Genomic DNA, 10239 nt, shown 5'->3' on the forward strand with positions numbered 1-10239 from the left:
AAAGTCAATTTCACTCTTTAAAAAAAATTCAGCTTAATTATGCCTAATAATTTTTCGATTTACTACAATTTTACCAAAATAGAGACGTTTTGCCGAATTCTGATTTTCTCTGAAATGTAAGGGAAACGACAACTCTCAGTTTCACTCATCTTTACTAAATATAAGTCTAATGTCCTTTCACAATACTACAGACAAGAATACATGAGATATAAAATTAGAGATAAGAGTTTATAGGGGAAAAAGAAAGAACACAGCAGCAGACTTTTTAGGTATTCAGCTCAGAACATTCTTATTAAAATTAAATGAATACAGTTTTTTTGAACTGGGTACCTGAAAAGTCCACTGCCATGTTTTCTCTTATTCCCTATATACTCTGCATTTTGGATGTGGTACCCCACTTACTAAACCACTCTATCAAAAATAACCTCAGTAGAGTTAAGAATTGATTTATCTGGTTTGACGAGAACTCTCGACATTTGCTGGTTTTAGAGCCGTTTCATGTAATGACATTCAGAGGGCTCTCTGTGCTGTCTAGTATTCCCTACATCCTCATCTGTGCTTTCATGCCCTGTGCCACAGCCAGTCACTACGGTGTAGCACCCCCTTACCCCCTAAAGGTAGATGAGAAGACTCAGTGGGCTAGCATTTCACCTCAGGGTAGAATTCTTGACTCTGTGGGGTGTAAGAGATTGGGTGCCAGTTACTTTAGGAAGGTTCAACAGTGTTTATTATAGGAACAACAATTGAGGGAGAGAGGGATTAGGGCACAATTTAGTCTAATTTGATGATTCACATTGCTTTAGGTTAGCTATAGTAAGTTTGATGAAACGCGCAGGCAGGGCTGTAGCTACCATGGGGCGAGTGAGGCACTTGCCTCAGGCGCAGTTGAGAGGGGGTGCAGCCAAGGCCGGTTTGGCTGCACCCCCTCGCCCCTGTTGCCATGGCAAGCACAGGGCACCATGGCAACAGGGGCTGAAAGCTTTCCAAAGGCACTGTGATTTGCCCAGTTTAATAAGGTTTAGGGTGATTTAGGTTGTTTTGTGAAATGTTTACTAAAGTTTTAAGGGTACCTGCACTATTGGGAACTTTTTTCGTCATACATGAGAAACCTCTGTGGAGCGGTCTATGTTTTTGGTGAGAGTGGATATATAGCCTAGGCAGCATTATCTTTAGTGTTAATCCAAGAAGCCACCAGTCCCAATATCCTGAAAGTGGATGACGGTGTGTTTGTGAGCGTGGGAAATGTTAATGTTTAAGTGCAATTAGACCTAATTTAATCCAGAGGTTTTTGGTAATTTTTTTGTAACCACAATCATAGAGGTACATCACTGTGTCTGTCAGAGAGTGATACTCATGATGCCAATAGATCCTTTGGAAGTGCTGAATCTTTCCGATATCTTAGGGCACAGGATACCTGAAAACTACCAAAAAACGTAGACTCTGTGTACAGTCAATACAGAAAAATGGTCTTTAATTTGGAACTGGCACACTATACTTGTTAGACTGTATATCAACTTTTAGGCAACACAGATACCCTCTGGATGAGCCACCAGAACTATTTGCAGTTGCCTCTGGCAGCAGCTTCTACTGAGCTACCAGGACATTCTGCAGCAGCTTAACCTCTTGTGCTCCAAACCAAACAGCCACCTTCCTGCTTTACCTCTCCTGGCATCCACTATAAAGTCTTCCAGGCCCCAAACTCAGGCCTCTCTTCTGGCAATAGACCTTCTCCAGGCAGTGGCCCTGGAAGGCATGGACCTCGAACAAAACCTCCTCTCCTGGCAGATGCCCAGAAGGAAAGAGAGCTTCCAGAAGGTCACCACAAATATTTATACCCTTGCCCAGCATGCACCACTAGCAATAAACCTCCTAATGGTTGCCCAGGGGGACATAAATATTCATAGAATTATTGTAACTTCTCACACTTTTGCCAAGGCCATGCCCCAACAACAGGGAGAACCAAACTATAAAACTGAGCTTAGGGAAAACCTAACGAAAACAGAACTATGACAATTAGAGCTCAGGCTGGCTACATTCTGATAGCACTACATTTAGACTAGGGGGACTACATAGGGCAGTGTCCCTACAAAGGGTTGTGTCATCATCACAACCCTCATTTCAAAGTAATGCAGGAAACGGTTTGTTGGCTTCTGGTTGCACATAGCGTTGAACACATCTTACTGCCGCAGTACATCTCTTATATCATCATCATCCTCGATATGTCAAATATGGACTACACTGTTTTTACTACATCAGCTGTGACTAGTTTACAGTATTTTGCTGTGCATCATGGGTATTACATTTTTGCCTTCTTTTCACACTGGGTTGTTGAAGTTATGTGTAGACAAACTAGCTTGTTGCTCTGTTTTAAAGCTCATTGCATCCATGAAAGAAATGCCTTCAAATGAAACTAAACTCAGGAATGAAATCTTAAAAATGCATTCAAGTACCATAACTATTAACAAAAATGTCTCTTATTTGTGTATCACTCGTCTGTAGATCCTCAAATCATCTCTGAATTGGTGCTGACACTGTCCTTCCTTCTGGATGGTGGCTACTTTTGTTTCCCATGGTCCCTGTGTTTGTCGTAAAGTTGCAACCGCTCCAAGCTTGCTCCCACGATGGACTACGATGTCATGTTTAGTTTACTAATTTGTATTGAGATTGTAGTCACAAGAGCGAGCTCAGAGCGGTGACTACTTTACAACACGCAGGGACCATAGGGAACAAAAGTAGCCACCCTCCAGAAGGAAGGACAGTGTCAGCACCAATTCAGAGATGATTTGAAGATCTACAGCCGAGTGATACACAAATAAGATACATTTCTGTTAACAGTTAAGGTATTTGATTGTGTTTTTAAGGTTTAAGTCCTGAGTTTAGAGTCACTTTAATTTTGCCTTCTCATTCTACTCCAATGAATTTCACCTAAATGATGAAACATTATGAAAATCTGATTTGCGCCGAAATTTTGGACAAACTTAAAACACTCACAGGGTTATTCACAAAAAGAGGGAGGGAGAGAGAGAGAGGGAGAGATGGAGATGGATAAAAAAATAAGGGAGATAGACAGTGCAGAAAAGGAAGAGAGGAAGGGAGGGAGAGAGACGGTAGGAAGAGAGGAAGGGAGGGAGGGAGAGAGACAGAAAGAGTGATAAGGAATACTAAGAGAACAAAGACAATGAGAAATAGAGAGGGAGATTATAAGAGAGAAGGGAGACTGCTAGAAAGCAAGACAATGAGAAAGAGATAAAGGAACAAAAGAGAGAGCAAGTAACGGAGAAAAAGAGAATGCAAATGACAAATGGTAATAAAAGATGGAGATATATACAGTACATAAAGAACATGAGGGGTTTATAGGATAGACAACATACACAGAGAATGCTGCTTTCCAGTCTGAGCTGAAAAGATTTTGCACACAATCAGGGTAGTTTCATATCACATGTTTCACATGTGCAACGTATGCCAACGTGCATTTAAATGCATTATGTGAAAGACTCCATTTCAATTGACCAGAATGGCAAACCTCAAGTTATCACACCCAAATGTGAGTATGCAGGTCTGTCCCCACATACTGGTGTACAATGTATTTTGTCATGTACGCGCATTTTGTCTGCCCTGCAAAATATGGTGTAAATAAGTCCTCAGCCCAGCTGTACCAGCAGAATTATGTCCATAGACTGTCCATAGGTGTCATAAGGCATAATAATTGTGCTGTGCCTCCTTAAAGTGTCTCTGCTGCAGAAATGCCCCCAACAGTATGAATAAATTTGCCTCTGTCCTTTACATGCACACTGTATGGCACTGCATTGTCTGTAACATCATCACAACCTGAATCATACTTATTAAGTAATATCCATTACTAAGGAAATATACCGCTACACAATGGAACCTGTTCCAGTATGGATAGTTTGTACTCCGTTTGGTGTGTATGTACAGGTTCGGCGCAGAAAATTCTGAAAGGCACCAAAGAGGGCCACACATCTTGCCAGATTGGGGACAGGTGAGATTAACACTGGCAGGGGATTTTGCAATATAAGTCAGTTACAAGTTAAAGGATAAATGTAGTTTTCATTCTCTCATTCTTTTCAGGCTTCCTGCACCTTTGTAATAGATGTCTACCTACTCCGTTGTGATTTTTCACTCAGTGTAATGCCCATCCACAGCCTGAGAGACGCGCTTTCTATTGAAGTGTAGGGGGTCTACACTACAGCACGCATGCACAGGTGGAATAATGTTACTGGTAAGTATGTTCTATAACAAAAGGTACTAGCGGGGAGCCCCAGAAAGGATAAGAGAACTGAAATATCACTTGTCGTTTAAAGGGAAATATAATGCACATGTAAGGAAAGCTACACACATACACTGTTGAGCATATGGGAGTGGAGCTGAAGAATACTGATCTACTGGATAAATCACACTAAGTAAGCGAGCAATATCTCTGTAGCGTGCTGGTCTTCATCACTGTATATAAAAAGGAAACTGTATACATTTTTCCAACCCCTGTGATTGAATCACAGCAGGTGCTTTGGATTATGTTCTCTACCATAAACTGGCCAAGCTGAGATAATTTCATGTCAGTTAGGCTGAAGTTAGGGTGACTGTGGTTTTATATTGTACATTCAAGGTGTACCTTACCTGAATGCATATTTTCCATATGAGGAAGATGAGGAGGACGTAGACTGTTCATGTGGTTTGGCTTTTTGAGCAAAGCATGACCCTTGAACTTGTTAGGATCTGGTGAATTCCAGGATTTATGGGGCAGGATTTGGTTAGCAGCTATATTCCATGGATTGTCTTGCAAAGCCTGGCAACTAATTCTGTGGTCAAACAAGTCATGCTCACTCTTGCTTTTCTGAGACCGGTGTGCAAAATAAAAGGCATTGCTCTGTGGGACATCCTGTGTCGTTTGTGATGTGGTCAAAAAAGTGTTTCCAAGAGTTATTGGAGGGAGACTCTGCGTTCTTATGGGTGGAAGACCTTTGCTATTTTGCTTGTTTTCCGGTAACAGGTACTTCTGTGACTCCATAGTCCTTTTTTTGCAGTTGACTGAGGTCACCCTTTCATCGGAAGGGTCTTTGCAGTTTGTGTCCAATATACAGTCAAATGTGGTGATTATGTCATCAACCTCTGAGGTCTCTTCTCTGTTATACCTGAGTTTGTCCTTCTGGTGTGCGTTTTGCTCCACCTTCTTCTTCTTGCATGAGAATATCTGATTCAGCACAGTGAGACGCCCTTCTTTCCTCATGGCTTTACTGCCTGGGGAGTTCAATGGCTGGAACGGGTCTGGTCTACTGCCAATAAAGGAACAAAATTAATTGTTATGAACATTCAATAGCAGTCGCTAACATCTTTAAAGGAGACCTGTACTGAGAAAATATAGAGGCTCTCATTACTATCCTTTCTCCTTCAGAAATTGCTAATTGCCTGGCTGTCGTGCTGACCAAGCATGTTCAGTACGTTTTGAGCCACTGTCCTGCCAGGATTTCTGACTATACTCCAACTCATAGCTGTTCCAGGTTCCACAACTAAAGTAAGCACAGACTATTAAGTGTACTATACTTACCTTTCCGGTGGCCCTTGTGTTAAAACCACAACTGTTGCTCTTCTATTGCTGCTGTAAAAATTCCAGGTGTGTAAAATACCTCTTCCCTCGTCCCCAATCATCCACATGTACTGTGAATATTCCCACTGGCTCCTACAGTACGTCCTATAATGACATACAAGCCACCTAGAGGTACCACGTCCTGCTTATATTAGTTGTCACCCTGTAGAATTGTCAGTTATTTTTTGCTGTGTATATCCTCCTCAAGGAAGATTTCTATGCATTTTTTTTATCTATTTGAAGCCCGTCAGACAGAACAGGTGAAAGAAAATCTTCCTAATAAGTTCTTTGGCAACAATTAACTATAGTCAAAAAATAAAAATGTGTTTCTATATTGAATTTCTGTAAGTTCCATACAACTCCTAAAAAATCATATCCATCTAGATGTTTGAAAACGTACCTATTGAAGATGCCCATAGGTTATATTTCCTCAATGCACTGACACAATTTCACTCAGCCCTGTGAATACTTCCTTGTGTGACAACTCTCACAAAGCCCTTCCTTGTGTGACAACTCTCACAAAGCCCGCCTCCCAAACTACAACACTACGTCTGAACAATGTAACATTATCATTGCTTGCTGGAAGCAATGTTTTATTTATAGGCTCTGTAGTCTTGAAATTGAGATTGCGTCATATCAAGCAGCAGGGAAAAAAAAACACAAAGCACACTGGGAATCCAGGAAGTTGTTGAACGTGATTGGCAGACGGAAGGCAGCACTCACTACATAAGAGAGATGATATCAAATAAGCTTTGATTGCATTATCAAAAACTCTAGTGTGTATTCCTATTAAATGCCGATGTTATAACAGGATAGTATTTGAGGTGACTTTACAACTCCTTTAAACATATTTAATTGAGGAGGGAAGGAATCTCTCCAATTACCATCAAGATTTCATTGCAGTCTGTGTCCCCATTGGGAAGATCTTTTCTCAGGTCCTCTCTGTGACGGGAGTCAAACAGAATAGGAAATGAGGGCAAAGCTCCTCAATGAGGACACAGACAGCATTTAAAATCTGATAGGTGTTCTAACCTTTTCCCACTCTATTCAAAACTAAAAAAGCAGGTTTGGATAGGAGTTGAGCTTTAAATTAGAACTAAACTCTCAAAAATAATAGTTTTGTAGAGCACTGCAAGTAAAGCAGGATGTATATACTTCTTTTAAATAAAATGTTCCCCACCCATAAAAAAAAATCACTTTTCCCTTTGTGTTTTTATGTTTACTCCCTGCACTGGTCACATCCTGTAGTGTAGACTTTTTATGGACATCCTGTGGACAAGTGCTCAATCCAACGGCAACTGAACTTAATTTTGGCACAGATGCTTATAATCCAACTTGGGAGTGCTTGGTAATCGACTAATCAAAAAAAAGCTGCATCTGCATACAACTTGCTGGTAGGATCACCATGTATGATTTAATTTATAGTAGGAAAACATTACTAAAAGATTGAACTGTTTGTCATTACAGGAACATGTGCAACCAACATGTTTGGCTAAAGTATTTGGGTTTAGCTAAGCTGCAACCAGTGGACATGCCTGCAAAACTTATCAAACTACTGTACATAGGTCATGTGTAGCAAGCCCTGGCCTTCCCTGCTGTGTCCCCCTGCCAGATTTGACAGCAATTCCTGGTTGTCAGAATGACAGCCAAGAGTTGCTGTGCAAATACAGCAGCTATTACAGTTGTGCTGTCAAAAAGAGGACCTTCTAGCACAGTGTCTATAAACACTTTTCAAATGCGGGATAGAGAGATGCAGAGTAATATGCATATGGTGTCAGTTAAAGTAACCTGACCAGTAAAAATCCCATTATTTATTTTATACTTTTTATCTAAAATAACACATTTGAGAACACATATAAATAAATAACAAATTAGGAAAGCAATAACAAATAAAGAAAAAAGTGTTTTTTCTTTTCGTTTGTTCCGCTTTGTCTATGGATTGCATAAAAATAAAAGCATTTTTGCAATTGACAGTATCACCAACAGGAAAAAGATACATTTAGGATTCTGTTAAACTTCCTCTCATCTGCTTCTTCCTCCCTCCCTCTTACACAATGTCAATTTTTTTTATGTTAGGAAAAGTAAAAACCGTTTTTTTCTTTATTAGTACCACTTTCTGATTCCTCATCTAGGGGAGGGTGACCTAGGTATGGCCACACAATGTGTTTTAGTAAGGGCCAAAGTATGGCAAGATTTGGATCTTGCCAGAAACCCCTGGGGATCTGACACATCGGACCAGGTTTCTCCAAGGATGTGGCCTGCTTCTTCAGACACACAGCCTGCTTTTCCAGACATGCAGCACAACCTGCTTCTCCAGACACCGAGCATGTTCTTCAGACACACAGCCATACAAGAGAACCAAACCCTCCAGGACCAGACTCTAGCCCAGAGGCCTCCTACGAGACACACAAATTGTTAAAGGAGAACTATGGGGTTAAGTCTTTTCCCCATAGTTCTCCTTAGGGTAACGGGAGGACACAAACTAGCGTCCTCCCGTCACCATAGGCTCAGTATACTGCGAGCTGTAGCTCGCGGTATACTGAGACGCTGCAGTATACAGCGAGCTGCTGCTCGCGGAATACTGAGACGCATCAGCTGAAGCGGATCCCGACAATTGTGCCAGGATCCGCCCAGCTGCGTGACTGACAGCTGACTCAGCTTTTCTAAAGGCAGAGCCAGCTGTACCCTCCCCCGTCCGTTCCGCCAGTCAGCGCTGGCGGATCGGAGCGGGGATTCCAGCCCGTCCCCTGACATGGCAGAGAGCCGTGACAGGATCGAGAGGTGAGCGAACGCCGGTATGTGTTCGCTCACCTCCCGATCTACTGAGCCGACCTGTGACAGTCTCATTGTCACAGGTCGGCTAGAACTATGAGGTGAGTGGAAAGCACTCACCTCATAGTTCTCCTTTAACCAGGTAAGATTACTTCCAGAACATGGCTCATCCCTTTGTTAGGACTCATTTCAACCCCTCAATCCCAAACTCACCAGGTGGAGTAACCAGCATTCAGCATTCTGAAACCTATTCAACAGAGGGGCAGATAATTTAACACAGTGAACTCCTGAGCCCTTGCAAAACAGCAAAAATACAAAGCATAATGCAGGGCATAGGGAACACATCCTTACATTCACAAACACGTCTTGAATTTCCCATAAAGTGGACCTATTCCAACACTCCATCTCACAACCCAGCAGATGTCCAGCTCAATTCCGGCATTTAAACCCATCTCAGGGGCCATTTCAGTGATGCCTGGCAGAAATCAGGACAACATGCCGAGTAAACCATGAAGGCTTCAATGTGAACAGGTAGAGCTAAAACCCGATCAAAAAAATGTCATATACTGTTTACAATGTTAATGCAATTTCAAATAATATTTTCAGTCTTTTTAATAACCAGCAGCCGCATAAAAAATACCTGGCAATACTCCCAAGAGGGGCCTTTTTCAGGCACCTGATAACTGTCTTCCAGTCACGCTTTGTCAGTCTGTCACATGTGCCTGTGACTACAAATGGCTCTGCTGACACACATTGCTCAGGCATGGTCTATTGTTGTCACTATAAGGAAGCTGGTCTGGAGCAATGGTTTTGCATCCGACACTGTAGTGAGTATATGTAGACAGAAAGTGGCTGAAATACACCGTGCTTTAGGGGAAAACCTCCAGGTTTTTGAAACATTAACCCTTGCAGTGGGGCTTCCCCCCACACTGCAAGTGTTAACTGCTCATTTTTCTTGCCCGATCCTCCTTCCCCCTGGCTGCTAGACTGGTCCCCGCAGCCTCTTTTCCGCTGGGTTGCGGTGGTCCGAGCCCCATTGACGTCATTACATCTAATACAGTACATTCACCTGTATTAGAAGTGGGAACGCTGAGGGACGCCAAGGGGCATATCACAGCTGGAGCGGAGGGTAACAAAAGTGAGCTATCTTGTAGGACCGAGGATCAGGTGAGTATTTCTTTTTTATTTGAAGCCCCTAGAGAAAAACTAGCAGTTAATCCTTTCAGTGTGTGGGTAACCCCACTGCAAGAGGAAAACCTAGAGTTCTTCTTTAAGCTGTCCAAACAGTGGTAATGTTCTTGTCAGAACATTGGATAATGCCATCAGAGACTTAGTAGAATGTTGTTGAAAATTGTCATTCACGCAGCTGGGTGGATCTCAACAGTAATGTCAGGATCCGTCCCGGCTGCGGCAGTCTCAGTATACCGCGAGCTCTAGCTCGCGGTATACTGAGCTTTGGGTCACGGGAGGATGCTAGTTTGTGTCCTCCCGTGACCCATAGGAGAACTATGGGGAAAAACACTTACCCCATAGTTCTCCTTTAATACTTACCTAACCTAATAGGTTGGACTTGATGGACTAATGTCTTTATTCAACCTCAAATACTATATGTCTCCACCCTGCGCTCCTGTCCGAACATCTGAAAATTCCTTGGGCGGACACATGCGCAGTTCAGATGTTCGGCTGGGGGGGGGGAAGGAGAGATAAAAGGTAAGTCAATGGAGCAGCGTGCAACAACATGGAACATGAGAGAAGAGGAGGACAGAGGAGTCAGCGCTGGATCGTAGACCTGCACCAGCGCTGGAGAGACAGCTAAAAACTACAGGAAAAAAGAAGATGATCAGATTAAGTGGCATGATTTAAGG

General features: G+C 42.4%; 1 protein-coding gene across 2 annotated transcripts in view; it reads right to left on the bottom strand.

Moving 5' to 3' along the window:
* ANKRD55 (ankyrin repeat domain 55) overlaps positions 1-10239 on the bottom strand; it is a 91859-nt gene that overhangs the window by 17116 nt on the left and 64504 nt on the right. The window contains exon 9 of one of the 2 annotated variants that reach the window (XM_018562683.1): positions 4636-5288. In XM_018562683.1, the coding sequence (XP_018418185.1) occupies positions 4636-5288 (653 nt within the window). Of the gene's footprint in view, positions 1-4635; positions 5292-10239 lie in introns of both variants that reach the window. The other variant, XM_018562682.1, reaches the window with a different exon arrangement.

The sequence above is a fragment of the Nanorana parkeri genome, unplaced genomic scaffold (assembly GCF_000935625.1).
Source record: "Nanorana parkeri isolate BGI_ZX_2015 unplaced genomic scaffold, ASM93562v1 scaffold591, whole genome shotgun sequence".
NCBI classification, from domain to species: domain Eukaryota; kingdom Metazoa; phylum Chordata; class Amphibia; order Anura; family Dicroglossidae; genus Nanorana; species Nanorana parkeri.